Raw genomic sequence first — 19,238 nt, 5'->3', positions numbered from 1 at the left:
CAGCTGCAGGACCATCCAGAGAGGGACTAGAAGAAAAAAGGAACATCCTGGAGGCAGTAGTACTACACAAAAACCATGAAGATTAGTGTAGCCATCCATAATGATTACTTAAAAAGCATTTCATATAAAGAAATTCAGAAGCTGAAAGGTAAAGTTAATGTAATATCTTTACAGAAGAATTAGTTGATGACAGTAAAAGAAGGTGTATTATTTTTAAGTGCATGAATGCATCTGTGCAGTTCCATTACTTACTGTATGCTGTGACTGATAATCATTTGAGAATGGAGGTATATTCAAGAGGAGTTGAATCAAACAAAATTATAATCACTGAATTTGTTCTTGAACTTGTACTGGTGACACAAAATTGTGTGAATAGAACCTACTGTGCTGTGCATGCCTCAGTGTTTTGCATAAAAACATTATTTGGAAATGTGTGACTATTTTACTAAACAACTAATGTGCATTTAATAATACCCCAGATGTTCCTCACATTTAATACATTTGAAAATAATGTATTTTTCACAGATGTTTTAGAACCACTAATAAACATTTTCAAATCATTTGAGAATAATGTATTTTCAAATAGACTAAAACTGTGAAGGTAGCACAACTGCACAATAAGAGTGCCAAATGTGAAATTCTGATTAGAGGTCAGTATCAGTTTTGTCCAGGTTGAGCAAAATTTTGGAGAAAATTTTCTTCAAAGATTAATATCCTTATTAAATAAAGAAATCCTAATGAAGGATTCAAAGCACAAGTTCAGGGCTGGAAAGTGAACTCAGTCAGCAGTTTTACTCTTTTTACATGAAATAGGGCCTACTAAAAGCAATTGATGATAAATGTGTAGCTGGTATACTTTTAGGTCTTAGTAAAGTATTTGCTATTTTTGCTCATGGCAATCTCTTACTTAACTTATGTAACTTGAGGCCAGTTTAGCAGGTGGATCAAATCATACCTTGACAACAGCATCGGATTACAGAAATTAAACATAATTATGGAGAAACACAAAGTCTTTGAAGTTTCTATTAATATGCAAAATTTCAAAGATCAGTTCAGAGAGCTGTCCTGTTTCTTCTCCACCTTAATGACTTGGAAGAAAAAATAACTAATGGAATGACAGTACTCTTTGCAGCTGACAAAAGCTACTTTAATTAGATCACACAACAGTCTCCAGGAAACTGTAACATTAGCAAAAAAATGGTTCAAATGGCTCTGAGCACTATGGGACTTAACATCCATGGTCATCAGTCCTCTAGAACTTAGAACTACTTAAACCTAACTAACCTAAGGACATCACACAACACCCAGCCATCATGAGGCAGAGAAAATCCCCGACCCCGCCGGGAATCGAACCCGGGAACCCGGGCGTGGGAAGCGAGAATGCTACCGCACGACTACAAGATGCGGGCTAACATTAGCAATGTAAAGATTAACACAGTGGTTTAGAACTAAGAGGCTCTTAGACGTTCTGGAGAAAGAAACACTGTGCTACTTAAATTTTAAACATCACAAAATCTCCACCCTGCAAGGCTTGACATCATTGATGGGGAAACTGTCTCAAATGTACTGGTGCAAAATATTTAGGATACATATTCAGGAGAACTTGAATGGGGAGATGCACCTTAGCAACCTAAAGGCAGAAGAATCAGCAATGATCAATGACATAAGGATGCAGAAGGCAATGGAAACCACTGCATTAAAGACATGTAATGTGTATCCACAGGACATGTGGCCTGTATTTGAAGAAGTGTCATGATGATCTCTCCATTGGCAAAAGATTCCGGAATAGTCCCCCATTCGGATCTCCAGGAGGGGACTGCCAAGGGGGAGGTTACCATGAGAAAAAGATTGAATAATCAATGAAAGGATAACGTTCTACGAGTCGGGGCATGGAATGTCAGAAGCTTGAATGCGGTAGGGAAACTAGAAAATCTGAAAAGGGAAATGCAAAGGCTCAATCTAGATATAGTAGGGGTCAGTGAAGTGAAGTGGAAGGAAGACAAGGATTTCTGGTCAGATGAGTATCGGGTAATATCAACAGCAGCAGAAAATGGTATAACAGGTGTACGATTTGTTATGAATAGGAAGGTAGGGCAGAGGGTGTGTTACTGTGAACAGTTCAGTGACCGGGTTGTTCTAATCAGAATCGACAGCAGACCAACACCGACAACGATAGTTCAGGTATACATGCCGACGTCGCAAGCTGAAGATGAACAGATAGAGAAAGTGTATGCGGATATTGAAAGGGTAATGCAGTATGTAAAGGGGGACGAAAATCTAGTAGTCATGGGCAACTGGAATGCAGTTGTAGGGGAAGGAGTAGAAGAAAAGGTTACAGGAGAATATGGGCTTGGGGCAAGGAATGAAAGAGGAGAAAGACTAATTGAGTTCTGTAACAAGTTTCAGCTAGTAATAGCGAATACCCTGTTCAAGAATCACAAGAGGAGGAGGTATACTTAAAAAGGCCGGGAGATATGGGAAGATTTCAATTAGATTACATCATGATCAGACAGAGATTCCGAAATCAGATACTGGATTGTAAGGCGTACCCAGGAGCAGATATAGACTCAGATCACAATATAGTAGTGATGAAGAGTAGGCTGAAGTTAAAGACATTAGTCAGGAAGAATCAATAAGCAAAGAAGTGGCATACGGAAGTACTAAGGAATGACGAGATACGTTTGAAGTTCTCTAACGCAATACATACAGTAATAAGGAATAGCGCAGTAGGCAGTACAGTTGAAGAGGAATGGACATCTCTAAAAAGGGCCATCACAGAAGTTGGGAAGGAAAACATAGGTACAAAGAAGGTAGCTGCGAAGAAACCATGGGTAACAGAAGAAATAATTCAGTTGATTGATGAAAGGAGGAAGTACAAACATGTTCCGGGAAAATCAGGAATACAGAAATACAAGTCGCTGAGGAATGAAATAAATAGGAAGTGCAGGGAAGCTAAGATGAAATGGCTGCAGGAAAAATGTGAAGACATCGAAAAAGATATGATTGTCGGAAGGACAGACTCAGCATACAGGAAAGTCAAAACAACCTTTGGTGACATTAAAAGCAACGGTTGTAACATTAAGAGTACAACGGGAATTCCACTGTTAAATGCAGAGGAGAGAGCAGATAGGTGGAAAGAATACATTGAAAGCCTCTATGAGGGTGAAGATTTGTCTGATGTGATAGAAGAAGAAACAGGAGCCGATTTAGAAGAGATAGGGGATCCATTATTAGAATCGGAATTTAAAAGAGCTTTGTAGGACTTACGGTCAAATAAGGCAGAAGGGATAGATAACATTCCATCAGAATTTCTAAAATCATTGGGGGAAGTGGCAACAAAACGACTATTCACGTTGGTGTGTAGAATATATGAGTCTGGCGACATACCATCTGACTTTCGGAAAAGCATCATCCACACAATTCCGAAGACGGCAAGAGCTGACAAGTGCGAGAATTATCGCACAATCAGCTTAACAGCTCATGCATCGAAGCTGCTTACAAGAATAATATACAGAAGAATGGAAAAGAAAATTGAGAGTGTGCTAGGTGACGATCAGTTTAGCTTTAGGAAAAGTAAAGGGACGAGAGAGGCAATTCTGATGTTACGGCTAATAATGGAAGCAAGGCTAAAGAAAAATCAGGACACTTTCATAGGATTTGTCGACCTGGAAAAAGCGTTCGACAATATAAAATGGTGCAAGCTGTTCGAGATTCTGAAAAAAGCAGGGGTAAGCTATAGGGAGAGACGGGTCATATACAATATGTACAACAACCAAGAGGGAATAATAAGAGTGGACGATCAAGAACAAAGTGCTCGTATTAAGAAGGGTGTAAGACAAGGCTGTAGCCTTTCGCCCCTACTCTTCAATCTGTACATCGAGGAAGCAATGATGGAAATAAAAGAAAGGTTCAGGAGTGGAATTAAAATACAAGGTGAAAGGATATCAATGATATGATTCGCTGATGACATTGCTATCCTGAGTGAAAGTGAAGAAGAATTAAATGATCTGCTGAACAGAATGAACAGTCTAATGAGTACACAGTATGGTTTGAGAGTAAATCGGAGAAAGACGAAGGTAATGAGAAGTAGTAGAAATGAGAACAGCGAGAAACTTAACATCAGGATTGATGATCACGAAGTCAATGAAGTTAAGGAATTCTGCTACCTAGGCAGTAAAATAACCAATGACAGACGGAGCAAGGAGGACATCAAAAGCAGACTAGCAATGGCAAAAAAGGCATTTCTGGCCAAGAGAAGTCTATTAATATCAAATACCGGCCTTAATTTGAGGAAGAAATTTCTGAGGATGTACGTCTGGAGTACAGCATTGTATGGTAGTGAAACATGGACTGTGGGAAAACCGGAACAGAAGAGAATCGAAGCATTTGAGATGTGGTGCTATAGACAAATGTTGAAAATTAGGTGGACTGATAAGGTAAGGAATGAGGAGGTTCTACGCAGAATCGGAGAGGAAAGGAATATGTGGAAAACACTGATAAGGAGAAGGGACAGGATGATAGGACATCTGCTAAGACATGAGGGAATGACTTCCATGGTACTAGAGGGAGCTGTAGAGGGCAAAAACTGTAGAGGAAGACAGAGATTGGAATACGTCAAAGCAAATAATTGAAGACGTAGGTTGCAAGTGCTACTCTGAGATGAAGAGGTTAGCACAGGAAAGGAATTCGTGGGGGGCCGCATCAAACCAGTCACTAGACTCTACCAGTAAATTGAAGTCTACCACCTGCTTTACCCATGACTGAACCCATGTGATTATTCAATTTCATATCCCTACAAAGTGTTACATCCAGCCCTATTTGTATGAGTTGGCTGAGTCCAGCAGTGACTCACTAATATTATAGTTAAAGGATACTAGATATTTTCATTTTGTATATTGCAACATTTTATATTTCTGAACACTCAAAGCAAGTTGCCAATCTCTGCACCACTCTGATATCTTATAAAGATCTGACTGAATATTAATGCAGCTTGTTTGAGATAGTAATTCATTATAGATAACTGCACAATCTGCAAAAAGCCTGATTTTACTTTTAATATTGTCTGCAAGGTCATTAATATCCAACATGAAGAGCAATGGTCTCAACACACCTGAAGTTACTTCTATGTCTGACAGTGACTCTCCATCCGAGATAACATGTTGCATCTTCCCACGAAAAAGTCCACAATCCAGTCACAAATTTCTCTTAATATCACATATAATTGGTCTTTTGACACTAAGCATATCTGTAGTATTAAGTCAAATGCTGTTCCAAAATCAAGAAATACAGCACATACCTGACTGCCTTGACCCAAACCTTTCAGTATGTCATGTGAGAAGAGTGTGAGCTGCATTTCACATGATCACTGTTTTCGAGATCCATGCTAGTTGGCATTGAGGAGGTCATTCTATTCAGGATACCTCATTATGTTTCAGATCAGAATATGTTCTAAGATTCTACAACAAATTTATGTCAAGGATATTGGACAGTAGTTTTGTGGATCAATTCTACTACCCTTCCTGTAGACAGGTGTGACTTGTGCTTTTTCCAAGAACTTGCCATGGTTTTTTGTCTGAGGGATCTAGGATAGGTTATAGTTATTTTTAAAGGGGCTAGCACAGCTGAAAATTCAGTATAGAATCTGACAGGAATTCCATTTGTCCTTGGAGCTGTCTTCATTTTTAACAATTTCAGCTGTTTCTCAACAACCCTGATGCTAATACTTATTTTACTCATCTTTTCAGTGGTATAGGGATTAAATTGGGTCACTGCACCTGTGTAAATGAACATTTGAAAACAGAGTTAAGCATTTCAGCTTTTGCTTTTCTACCCCCAATTTCAGTTTCTGTCTCATTCACCAGGGACTGGACACTAACTTTGGTGCCACTAACAGCCATAACACATGACCAGAATTTCTTAGGGTTCTGTGAAAGATCACTTGACAATATTCTGCTATGGTAGTCACTGAAGGCATCATGCATTGTTCTCTTGACAGCCGAACACATTTCATTCAGCATCTCTCTGTCTATAGCCCTACACTTTGTTTTACACCTATTATGCAGTAATCTCTGTTTCTTTAGAAGTTTCTTTACAGTGATTGTATACCATGGAGGTTCCCTCCCATTATGAACTGTTCTACTGGGTACATATCTGTCCAGTGCATGCTCAACTTTTCTTTTAAACCTGAGCCAGTGTACCTCTGCATGACATATGTTGTGATAGTGCCACACTTGTGACATCCTGGTGCTCAAGTAGTTGATTGTATCTGTCCTGTGTTTGTCTCTAGCCCATTGCTGGGATACCAGAGGTCACCTGCCTGCAAGGGTACATGTAAGCAGGGCAAATAGGGATATAGGATCATGCTGGTAAGCAATGAACAAGTGATTTGCTGGCAGCTGTGTGAGCACCTGGAAGTCTGGGTTTGGTGAGGATTTGTGAGCATGCTGTTGGGCCAAATTTAGGAGAAAGGTGGTGGCCTGTCCCGTGGAATGTTATTGGCACTATACAATGACTGAAGTTTAACTGCAAGCTATTTTACCATTGGAGGAAGCGAGTCTGCTTGGGGAAATATTGTATGCCCATATGGTGGACTATAAAGTGCAGACTTTAGTAACAGGCAGTAATTTTGTTCTTAACCGATTTGTGAGCCACTGAGAAGTAAATTGGAGAAGGGCAAAAGACTTATGGGTGAACTGGCAGAATAGAAGGCTATGTAGTGTTGATGTCAGAGCAGGGAAGTAGACAGGTGGTTGAAGGACAGCGAAGGCTGAAGCCAGGGGGGTTACTGGAACATAGCATATACTTCAGGGAGAGTTCCCACCTGTGCCGTTCATAAAAGCTGGCGTTTGTAGGAAAGATTCAGATGGCACAGACTGTGAAGCAGTCACGTAAGTGAAGCATATTGCGTAGGCAGCACGTTCAGCAAGTGGGCAGTCCAGCTGTCTCTTGGCAACAGCTTATCGGTGGCCATTCATGGATACAGACTGGTCTGTTGGTTGTCATGCCCATGTAGAAGGTAGCACAGTGGTTGCAGCTAAATTTGTAGATCACAAGATTGCTTTTACATCCCTAATGCCCATGGCCTTAGGAGGATTATCTTTGAGATATGGATGAAACTGGTTCAGGTAATTATTTACGACAGATTCAGACATTTCGGAATATTAGAGGAAAGGAGCTATCAAACAAAGCACCAGGTGAAGGCTGAGAGATTGCTGAGTGGTTAATCTGATTGAACTGGGTGCAACTGTTCTGGTAACGTGTTATTGGCCCTAATTCATTCCTTCTTCTCAGACTGTAATCTTACACCTCTCATTTGTTTTCCACTTATACATTTCTCAAATCAAATGGCTCTGAGCACTATGGGAGTTAACTTCTGAGGTCATCAGTCCCCTAGAACTTAGAACTACTTAAACCTAACTAACCTAAGGACGTCACACACACCCATGCCCGAGGCAGGATTCGAACCAGCGACCGTAGCGGTCGCGCGGTTCTAGACTGTAGCTCCAAGAACCGCTTGGCCACACCAGCAGGCTATGTACATTTCTCCTCTTTTTATTTTCACAGTTTCCCTTTCTACAAATTCCCTACTTTATTATTCTTGTATTCCTTTGTTGACTTTAGCTTTTATCTGTGACTTGTTAAATGACTGTAGTTTCTTATCAATATTTTGTAACTTGAAGCTTAGTTTTGTTGTTTATCTTCTTTCTTGTACGTAATATACTAACTTCTCTCCATTCTTCACCTTCTCCTCTACCCTTTTTGTTATTTCTTCTCAACAAATGATGTCCATGTGCAGTTTTTGATAATGTGTGGCTACAGTAGTCAATAAATTATCATATACACCACAATGTATTACACATTTATATGTTTTATTAAAAGTTTGTTGCTACCTCTTAAATAAAAATTTAAGATTTTTTGGCTTATTTCACATACATGAGGACCATTAAACTCAGGATCTAGGGTGAAAATATTAATCTAACTCTCTTTCTTTGTAAGTATGTGTTATTTGTTCTTGTTTTGTGACATGTACTACATATTTGAGTATTTCCCCATTATGGATCCATACAACAAATGTGTATCTAATCCAAGATAAACCCAATATCAATACTTGAGATTTTGCACTTACTGAGTCAATACTTGAGATTTTGCATTTATTGAGAACCCCGTAAATAGGTCAGAAACATGGAGACAGATAAGATTTTACATCAAAGACTTTCCTCAGTAATAAAAAGCCTATATAATGCAGAAAATTAGAATTGTTTCTAAATTAATCATTGTACATTGGGAATTATTAACACTGTAATCCAAACTGTGTGTGTGTGTGTGTGTGTGTGTGTGTGTAATTGAATAATTGTATGATCTGGTCATTTTCATTGGGAGAAGCAAATCTGATATTCTGTGGTTCATATGGGTCAGAGGAGGTTGGGAGAAAGAGAAAGGATTGGTTGATAAGCTGCATCTTGAAGAATCATATCAGATAGAAAATGACCAAAACATATGTTCTTCATTTATGTTCTATTCATATAAAATTTTTGTTCACATATAATATTTTGGGATGTGGAATACTAAAAGTAATTGTGTTATTTTGACAGTAAGTAGAACTTACTTTTGTTTCTATCATTTTTGTTTCACTGTCCTGAAAATGGAGCTTCAGTTTGCATTTGCCATCATCAGAGGAACCTTTTAGCTGAGAAAATTTATATTTCCAGGAATATGTTTTGGATTCTGTGTCATAAAGGGCAAATCCCATGTTCCAGTCCAATGTCAAACCAGCTGTCTTCCCACAAGTCGTCACAGTGAAAGTTTTGCTCTGTAAAATATTAAAATATTTTGCACTGAAACTGTAATAGAACAGCATAAAAATGAAATGATTTGTTCACAATAGTTACATATACATGTACAATTGATGGAGAACATTTTCTAAGTTAATTACAGTCTTGGTGTGTGCTTTTATTATAATTTGGAAAGATACTACAGATTTTTATCCAACAGTACTGCAGAAACCCATTATACTCCAAACTGGCAGGCAATATAAACTGGTAAGCAAAACGTTATGGCCACTGTTCACAAGATTTATTGCTGCAAGGTGTTTTTAAAGTCATGTGACATGCTAAGGATAGTATATAAGCAGAGCAATGATAAGAACCACAGATGGGGAAATTTGATGAAATAAACAACTTTGACAAAGGTATATTATGGCCCAGAGCCTGGGAACATGCATCTCAGACATGATTGTAATATGCATTTCAGACATGATGAAACTGGTCAACTGTTTGCTTGCTATAGTCATGAGAATCTATGGAAAGCAACTGATGGATAGTGAAAACATGATCAGATGACATGGAGTTAGACAACCACGAATCATCACAGAATGTCAAGGTAGGAAGTTTACTTGCTCCATAAAGCAGGAAAGGTGGCAGTCTGTGACAGAGTACAGTGCTGTAGCATTCCACACAGTGCACATTGTTGAATATGGGGTGTTACAGCAGATGACCTCTATGTGTTCGCATGCTGAACCAAAGACAGCTGCTGCAGGCATGGGATAACTGAGATTGGACTGTGGATCAATGTCATCTGCTTGAATAAATAATGGTTCTTGCTACATAAAACGAATGGCCATCTCTGGATACACAGTCATTCAGGTGAACAGCTGCACAAAACATGCACCATATCATGGATGTAGTCTGACTGGGGCAGTATTATGCTATGAGGGACATACACGTGGGCTTTCGTGGTACCTGTGGTAGTATTTGAAGGCACCATGACAGCTGTGGCTTATGTGAACATTACTATGTACTGCTTGCATCCCTTCATGCTTCCCCAACAGCAATTGTTATTTTTCAGCAGGATAATTTTCCATGTCACAATGTCAGAATTGTGCTATAGTGGTTTGAGGAGCATGATAGTGAACACAGTTGTTGCCATAAAATTTGCCTAATATGAACATGATGGAACACACCTGAGAAGCAATCAGGTGCCAACTCTGCACTCAAAAACCAATGGCCTGAAATTTATGGGAATTGTGAGACCTGTGTATAGACATCTGGTGCCATGTACCTCCAGAAATGTACCAAAGAGTTGATGAATCCATGCCATGCAGCACTGCTGCTGCATTATGTTGCTGTTAAGCAAGTGGTCATAATGTTTTTGCTCATCAGTCTTCATTAGAGACAAGTTTGTTTTAATTTTTTAATTTTAGGATTTCATCTGTGTTATAACCCTGCCAGAAGAACCTTATGGACCGACTTCCTTTGATTTTCTGCATACTTACAGAATTTGAAGCTCAGTGCCTGGATGTTAATTTCCTAAGTAACCTTTAAAGATTACAAGATTTCTGAGCACTGGTAAATAAAAAAAAGGAATTTCTAGGTTATTAATGTGTTTATCAGAAACTGAGTGCACAGAATAGGTTCATGATTGTGAAAGTACTACATCAAATCTCACTAACAGGAACTTTTTCACTTTTACTTAAATTCCATTTTATTATCAAATTGTAATGATAATCAGCAAATACTGAATCATAATTTTTTTTAAAAAAAAATATATCTTCTTATTTTTAATCACTGATGACATGAGCATGGATGTAGCCAGAATTTTGTCAAAAGGCGGGGAGGGGGTCCGATTTGTTAAAGAGGACCTTTATTCTTAAAATGTTCATAAAGAATGATAAAACATTTCATTCAACAATATCTTGTGGAGATATAATCTGATTACTTGGAGTGCTGTATTTTGGCAAACCACTTAAATGCGGTTATGCTCCAATCTTCCTTCACTCTCCAAGGTCATTTTACACTCTTCTTTCAGTCTTGATATGAACTGAGGAATTGATCAGGAATGGATGAACACTAATTTTCTTGAGGCACTGTGATTATTACCAACAGGGCTTTTGGAATAAAGATATTTCTGTTTGACAGTGAAGCTAGAACAGTTTTTAGTGGTGAAAATGCAAAGGATCTTGAATTATTCAACCTGACACTTCCATAAATGTCCTTATTTAAGTATGCATTGCTCACTTCTTGCAGTGCAAGAAAGATAATTTTCTGCATTAAAGAATGTCCTGGCAGAGAAATGTATGGGAGTCTTAGTGCCAAGAGTTTCCAAAGAAATGCTCGGCTTGCCTTTGAAACAGCTGTTTTCATTCAAGCAGAGGCACTACATCTTTAAGAGAATTGGAATTCTTCAGTAAAGAAAGTTGTTGGAAGGAACCAGCTGTGGCCTATAGAAAGGGAGCAACCACCACATTTGCCTGAATTGAGGGGTACCACAGAACAACATTTTCAAGGTTGTTGGTGGATGGATTCAAACTACCTTGCTCCCAAATCCAGAGATTGCTAGCTCAGTGGCCTAACACTCAAGAGCTACCCCAAGTTGACAGGAAATTTGAAAAAACTGGTTGTCTTACTTTGTTTTCAAATAAAATAAAATCAAAATTTTAAACATGGCTGAAGCAGCAACTGTTGAAAATCTTCAAAGTAAATGATAACAGCCAAACAGTTGCAGAATAAAGATTTATTGAAATCCTTGACCACCATTTCGGTATATTTAAATATAGCTTCATCAGAAGCAAAAATACACTAAAATCACATCCTGCAGTTGAGATGCACAAAACAATTGCGCCAAAGGCATCACAACAAAATAATGAATTCTGATATTGCATGTTTTTCCTTTAATTGTGCATATTTAGTCATTTGACAATGCATTAATGTATGGATATTTTAAGATTTAATTTTGCATGGGATTGTTGGCTTCATATATGCAGGATTACATGAGCATAAATAGGTTTTGGACAAATGGGGGAAGGAGGGTGCAAAGCCCAGTCAGCCTGGAGGAATTCAGGTAGCCTGCTCAAAAAGTCTTTTAGAAATGAGTGAACTATAGAAATTGTTCCCAGAATGAGATTTTCACTCTGCAGCAGAGTGTGCGCTGATATGAAACTTCCTAGCAGATTAAAAATGTGTGCCGGACTGAGACTCGAACTCAGTACCTTTGCCTTTCGTGGGCAAGTGCTCTACCATCTGAGCTACCCAAGGATGACTCATGGCCTGTCCTCACAGTTTTACTTCTGCCAGTACCTCGTCTCCTACCTTCCAAAGTTTGCAGAAGCTCTCCTGCGAACCTGGCAGAACTAGCACTCCTGAAAGAAAGGATATTGTGGAGACATGGCTTAGCTACAGCCTGGGGGATGTTCCCAGAATGAGATTTTCATTCTGCAGTGGAGTGTGCGCTGATATAAAACTTCCTGGCAGATTAAAACTGTGTGCCAGACTGAGACCGAACTCAGGACCTTTGCCTTTCTCGGGCAAGTGCTCTACCATCTGAGCTACCCAAGCATGTCTCAAGGCCCGTCCTCACAGCTTTACTTCTGCCGGTACCTTGTCTCCTACCTTCCAAACTTTACAGAAGCTCTCCTGTGAAATTGTTGTCATTCTGCACCCTTTCTGCTCGCAAAAAAACCCTATCCATTTCTCTGTATTGGAACTGGTTTTCATAAAGAGCCAGGTTACCAGATTGGGTGATATTTTGCCACTTGGGTTTACTAATGATAGAATATTGAGCAAATTTTTAAAGAAATACAATCATTGCCATTTGGGCAATATTTTTGTTCATTATGCAATTTTTGGGTGACACAGACAAATAAAAGTGTATTATTACGCACTGATTTTCATTTAATGCAATTTGTACCCTTAATGATATTTACCATTCCATTTCCTTGTGAAATACTGCAACCCCAAAGTTCTACCAGCCTCCAAATAATGGATCCTGGGCTAACATTAAACTGCTATAGATAGGTAATTAGACTATTACAGTGGTCCATACATATTTTTGACTTATTGTAATGCTAGCAGATGAATCAAAATCAGTTTACCACTTCTTTCTTGTTACAAACTTATCCATAATTAGAAACTGTCATCTCAGAACAAAGGTCAGAAACAATAAATGGTAGAATTTACATTAAATTCAGCTGCAAGCAAGAACTGCAATAATTGACAAAATTAGATGGCCAACAACTAGCCTTGGCTAAAATAGAAATGGGCGAATGACATGGCCAACAACTTGCCTTGGCTAAAATAGAAATGGGCGATAGTTGATAGTACTATGGATGTATATATGATTTAAATCTGTCGTTGGCTTTGCTGACTATCTATAGTGCATATCACTTTTTTATCATATGATTGAAAATCAAAATATCTCTTAATTTCACTATACACCAACTAGGATGCATGTGATTTCATTTAGGTGCTTTGGGGGAAAGAGGCGGGGGGTGGGGGGGGTGGGGGGGGATGGGAGGCGGGGGGGTGGGTGGGTGGGGGGGTGGGCACCCTGGACACCACCTGCTTTGGCTATGGCCTTGGCATGAGAATAAGTTGAAATTTGATACAGACATGCAAAATGCCTTTTTGTTAAATGAAAAAAGTTATATATATATCAATAATACTGATCAGTCTCTATAAATGAAAGTAAGTATTTTATTTTCTTGAACAAAATTTTATTTTATTCTAACAACTGGCATTTTTATACAAATGGAAATTAAAAATAAAATAGTGATATGCAGTATTTGTCAAGTAAGATTTGGATTTATCAATAAACATGGAATTCAAATAAAAGTAAATGACAAATGCTCCTACAGAGATTCAAACTGGCAACTTTACGACTACAGTCCTATTACGCTGTTTGTTCAAATATCAACAAATACATTAATAAACCAAAACTGTTTTGTACCTAATAGCAGTCAGAAGTCTTCAATTCTTCATGTTTTTTATGTTTAGAACTGAAGTGCACTCAATTAGAAAATTGATGTCGAGGTGCTGACCTTCGAATCCTATAATTACAAAGAAAATCGAAGAGGGCAGAGCAGTCCACAAGGTCATTTAGTGAGCCAGTGGTACTGTCAAATTGAAATATCTATTGGTAGTGTGTCCTGTTTATATATTCATTATGGGATGTGAAGAGCAGTCTACATTGCTAGGTTATTTGTAGAATTTTCTGTAGGCACTATACACTTTTTTTCTGTATGGGATATTGTTAGTTGGGACAAAATTCATTCATTCATTCATTTATTCATTCATTCACTCATTCATTCTTCATATTCTGTAGATCAACTCAAGAAGAAATGATTTTATTGCAGAGATGGAGCTACACAAATGACTGACAATTGATCACTATTAATATATGTGTCATTGATGTTGGAACTTACTAATGGAAATTTTGCAAAGAAATTAACAACACTAGGTCAATTCAGTACATTTATAGTGACTAACTCTCAAGCAAAAGAAGAACCTGAACGCAACAAACAGTGAAAGTGTAACTGTAACTGTTAGTGTGTTATTAATTTAAACATAAATTCGCAAATAACGAATTTGTATTAATACCTGTAATTCATAGCCTGAATATTAGATTAATAGAATTCAGATTAGATTAATGGAGTTAAATTTCAATTAATGGAATTTAGATTAAGCAGGAACATTTTTGTTGTTTAGCATGCAGTTTCAGAAATTCTATTCTGAGTGTAATCTTTATTGTAACTCATCTCTCCTTCAAACTGTGGTGTGTTATTTGAGGAAGAGAATAGGAAAGAGGGATAACCTTCTTTAGTGGAACCACCTGATGTCACTATGGAAACTGAACAGCCGGTGTCCCATTAGTGCCAACTGCTGTGGTATCAGTAACAAGAGGGTGCTTGTTCACAGGCGCATCCTATGATGAGTTCACATCAGATTTGACTATATAAGCTGGTCCAGAGCTGGTCTGAGTCAACTATGATCCTATCTGTAGAGTGTGCAGTGAACATGCTAACAGTTTGGCTCAGTGTTTATATTGTGAGCTCTATTTATCAGAGGTAGAACTTTGGTGCAGTGCAGATTGAATTTTGCTTTGGAATACAGACTTGAGATAGCTTGGACTGCTCCTGAGGAGCATTATCCTGTTGGGCTGTTCTGAATAAACCAAGATGGAACTTACTACCCCCCCCCCTCTCTCTCTCTCTCTCTCTCTCTCTCTCTGTGTGTGTGTGTGTGTGTGTGTGTGTGTTTGTGTGTGTGCGTGCGTGTGTGTGTGTGTGTGAGCGTGTGTGCGTGTGAGCGCGCGTGTGTGTGTGAGTGCGCATGCTTGTTTGTGTTTTGCATGTGTGTGTCACCTTTCACATTTTTATAATAAGGAGAGTGTGTGGTTTTTTAACCATGGAACATTTAGAACAACTACTAACTCTAAATGTACACGGTTATCAGGAGCTAACAACAGCTGTATTATAGGCAGCTCAAACATTAGCATACATTGCAGAAATGTTTCTCATACAACCCATGTTTATGGCTTTTCCGTCTTTTAATGAACAACAGGAGGAGTGGGATGAGTATTGCTATTGACTGCATTTATATATTTTGGCTTGTCAAATTTCTGACTCAGGAAGACAAAATGGCCATGTGCCTGACAAGCTGTGTCATTTAATACAGAAATTGGAGCCATTAACAAAGCTGGCAGAACTTGAGTTGGGTAAATATTAATTTTTACCCAGCTGTGGGAATCCTATGTCACCATGTCTACTGCACTGGTGCCACACACTGGTCATAAACAGAATGAGACGTGGGGTGCTGGCTCATCATCTTACTCGCCCACACCAGGGTTTGTCAGCATGAGTCTGGCTGTCAGGCAGCAGCATGATCAAACAGCAATGACACCATCACACTGAGGTTGGCGTGTGCAGCCCATGGGCAGCACCACCTTGCAAATTGGACCAGTAACCTACTTATAATCCCACAGTGGAGGGCTCTCTTCCTCTTTATGTTATGGTCAATTCATGTGCTCATTTAACTACACTCTCATGGCACTTGTTATTTGTTTGGACCGAGCCTAGCTATGTATATGGGCTTTGTATGGAATTTCTGAAAGCTGTTTTTGCTGACGTGATTTGGTTATTCCATGCATACTTAATTGTGTGTGTTACTCATACCAACATATTGTAATATCAAAGGAAGCTGTACATATAACAAAAACTATCCATATTATATATTTTTTATGTTATAAATTTGTTACTGGAAGCTCAAAAGCTTTCATAAACAAATAAGAATTGTAAAATTAAAATTTGATAGTAAGACCTTCAATCAAAGGAAAAAAGTTATCTGTTCCACTGGCTCATTTTTCTTCCTTCTGAAGGTAGAAGTAATTATTATAATTAACCAGCTAGGGAACATTTTTGATACTTGATGTATAAGAAGATTTTATGGTAACTGTTTACATACCCCCAATTTCATAACTGCAGCACAAACAGAGCAGTGCCATGCATTTTCAATCCGAAGCAGTTCTTGTCTTGTTTCAACAGACAGATATCTGGATTCATGACCTGATGTCTGTATTAAAAAACAGTGCTGTCTCTCATCTACATTTTCAGAATCCTTTATGACTCTGAACATGGTCTGATAAACTTTGAATACCAACTTGCATTTAAGCCAGTCCATAATATTCAGCTGTAAGCATGGATATATAATTAATAATGCTGTAGTTCATCTGAGCGTGACTAGAAAGACATAATCATAAAATAAATAACAGAAAAATTGACTAGAGATCAAACTTTTTGTTCCATAAAGAGCATGAAAGAGAGAAATTAAACTACTTAAGTCACACAGGATGGTTTTATTTATTTTATGCTACTGTAAGAACATTGACATACAGGCTGTTTTAAATAATTGCATGATGTCTAGCAATGTTCAGATGATCAAAATTGGTAATTAATAAAGATTTATTTCATCAGTCATTAATGGCAGTTCTGATATATGACCTTTCTTTAAAGTTAGTGCCTCCAGCAGAGTATAATTATCAGATGCTGAGTTACCTCTGTAATCAGTTGTACAAGACTTATTTTTCATATTCTTAAATATGCCACAATAATTATCTACAAAAATTTGGATGAGAAAATATTTAATTCCAGACCAATAATCCTTCCAGAAATGTTTGAATTAGTATCTTAAACTAGAACAGTAAGTTTTGGGAAAATGAGCAGTTAACAGCATCTCCGGTTGGCTTTCATAAAGGATTTTCCACCAATAAAGCTGTATTTAACACCAAGATAACCACAACAGAAAATTTCATTACTTGCATATTCTTTGACCTTCAAGATAATTTTGTGCAGACAATGCAGCACAATGCTGCATAAATTAAATTAGTATGGCATTTATTAAAGCATTCTTCTATGGATAATTTCTTAATTTTATAACAAAAAACAGGGAGTCACACTGAAAAGCTGTGTGTTGAAAATAAAATTAAAATCATAATGGAAGAATATATAATATGCTATCCCACAAGGTTCAGCAATGGAGCATACAAAAATAATCTTGAGGTACATAAAAAAAGAAATAAATTGTCAAACTAAATGAAACATCATTTGCAATACAATTCTTGTAGCGATTCTGCCTGCTTTATTTATTTCTTCGTTTGTTGTCCTTGGTGTTGGCGTATTGTGTTGTTACATTGGCTGAAAAATGGGGTTTGTAATTTGGACACTGACTACTGTAAATACTGTAGCAGACAGGTACACATTTGCATTTCACCGTAGTTTACTTTGCACGACCCCCCAATAATAAACAGTTATGTATGTATGGCCAGTGCACTATTGTTTAAGCTTTTCATAAGCCTCATTAATAGGTTGCAGGTGAACCTCCACATACTGCTACAATAGTTTTGTGTTGAACGTCTATGAGCAGTAAAAATATAACCACATAGTTCACAGTCCTTCTAATAAATTGTCATTGCTTTAAAGCATGGCCTATTGGTGCGACACTTATTTCACTATTATGTTGATACATTGTTGTCATTTAAAGCAGGACAGGTTCCTTGTCTGAAACTTGGCCGTGGACTGACTGTCTCATGACCAAAAACCGGGCACTTAGATATTGATACAGGTGCTGAAACTACACATTGTTCAAAGTTAAATTCACAGAAATTACAATTAAAACTTAACTCATTAAATTAACTGGATACATCAAAAAATTGTGTCTTTATAAGTTTCTTCTACTGCAAGAGTTAGGCCAAATTATTTGTTTAAATCATGAAATTAACTAATATCATTATGCAAACAATACTTTTGACAAAATTATTAATTAACTTGGAATTAATTCAGGGCTGGTTTTGCTAACATGTTTTAAAATAGAGCCAAATAGGTACTTTAAGATTACTAGTATTTTGTCTTCCAAATGTTTATAATTAGTATGGAATTTATATTTATTTATATGTCGACAACAGAATTCGAGTTATGAAACAATTACTGATTTTGTCCTACAACAAAAGATACTAACTACGTATAGTCAAAATAAATTAGAAAATCAATTACATACAAAAATCTAAGCACCAAATTAGATCTGGTGTTACATTCTTTAAAACTAAGGGCCAATCTTTCTACTTTATGAAAATGCAGATTATATTCGCGTATGTTAATGGCAATCAGTTAAAAGTAACAAAATGAATTTAAGGAGGCAGATGGCAAAACAAGAGGGGAATTAAAATTATCCAAGATTTCTTTGTCACAGCTGGATAAAAACCTAAAGTCAACTCATAAATTAATCAAGAACATCAGTTAAGCAACTTTAAGATAAGATTACTAACTTATTTTACATTTTTTCACTCCACAGGGTCTTACATTTTTTTGTGCAATATAAACCAAGTATTTATTCAGCAAAAGAATCGGGATAGATATTTTTCAGAACACTTCAAATATCCAGCAGTTCTTACACCTCACTTCACAGCAGATTAAATTATTAGCAGTATTTGTTGGTGATAAAAATCAGTTTTAGTTGATGTCTGATTTATACAATCACTTACATATTTATAAGACTAATTTTCATGGTGGATTTCCCACCTTCTCTTGCATGTATAGTGTTTATATTATGACGCAAAGACTTTCAGCAAGCTCACATCAGACACTGGGCAAGAAATTGTGAATCACTACAAACTTTAAGGTTACAGAGTGTTGTTTTAGTTAGCGTATGATTTTGTCATAAGCTGACAGTGTTTCACCAGACAACTGAGCAGATACAGTGGGAAGTACCCTAAGCAATGCACTTCACAGTGATTTGCAGAGTATAGATGTAAAAACTCCAACCTCTTCAGTTACTATGGAAACATTTCTAAAACACAAGGAAAAAGTTTGGTATACATTTTAGCACTAAATGATTATCAACAAGGCATACAACAATAACATCTGGGGGATAGACTGCCACATAGTTGAATCCATCAACTGTAATACTTGATTTCTG

At 37.5% G+C, this 19,238-nt stretch overlaps 1 protein-coding gene across 3 annotated transcripts in view; it reads right to left on the bottom strand.

The window, feature by feature from the left end:
• LOC126256943 (gamma-1-syntrophin) overlaps window positions 1–19,238 on the bottom strand; it is an 804,587-nt gene that overhangs the window by 40,622 nt on the left and 744,727 nt on the right. For all 3 annotated transcript variants that reach the window (XR_007546465.1, XM_049955524.1, XM_049955522.1), the window contains exons 8-9: window positions 16,233–16,457; window positions 8,606–8,809 (exon numbers count right to left, since the gene is read on the bottom strand). Coding sequence is in view for 2 of the 3 variants with exons in the window: in XM_049955524.1 (XP_049811481.1) it covers window positions 8,606–8,809; window positions 16,233–16,457 (429 nt within the window). In the remaining variant the exon portion in view is untranslated. The remainder of the gene's footprint in view (window positions 1–8,605; window positions 8,810–16,232; window positions 16,458–19,238) is intronic.

This window comes from Schistocerca nitens, chromosome 1 (genome assembly GCF_023898315.1).
Source record: "Schistocerca nitens isolate TAMUIC-IGC-003100 chromosome 1, iqSchNite1.1, whole genome shotgun sequence".
In the NCBI taxonomy this organism is placed as follows: Eukaryota; Metazoa; Arthropoda; class Insecta; order Orthoptera; family Acrididae; genus Schistocerca; species Schistocerca nitens.
Note: the sequence above shows the minus strand (reverse complement) of the source record. Positions and strands in the feature narration are given on the sequence as shown.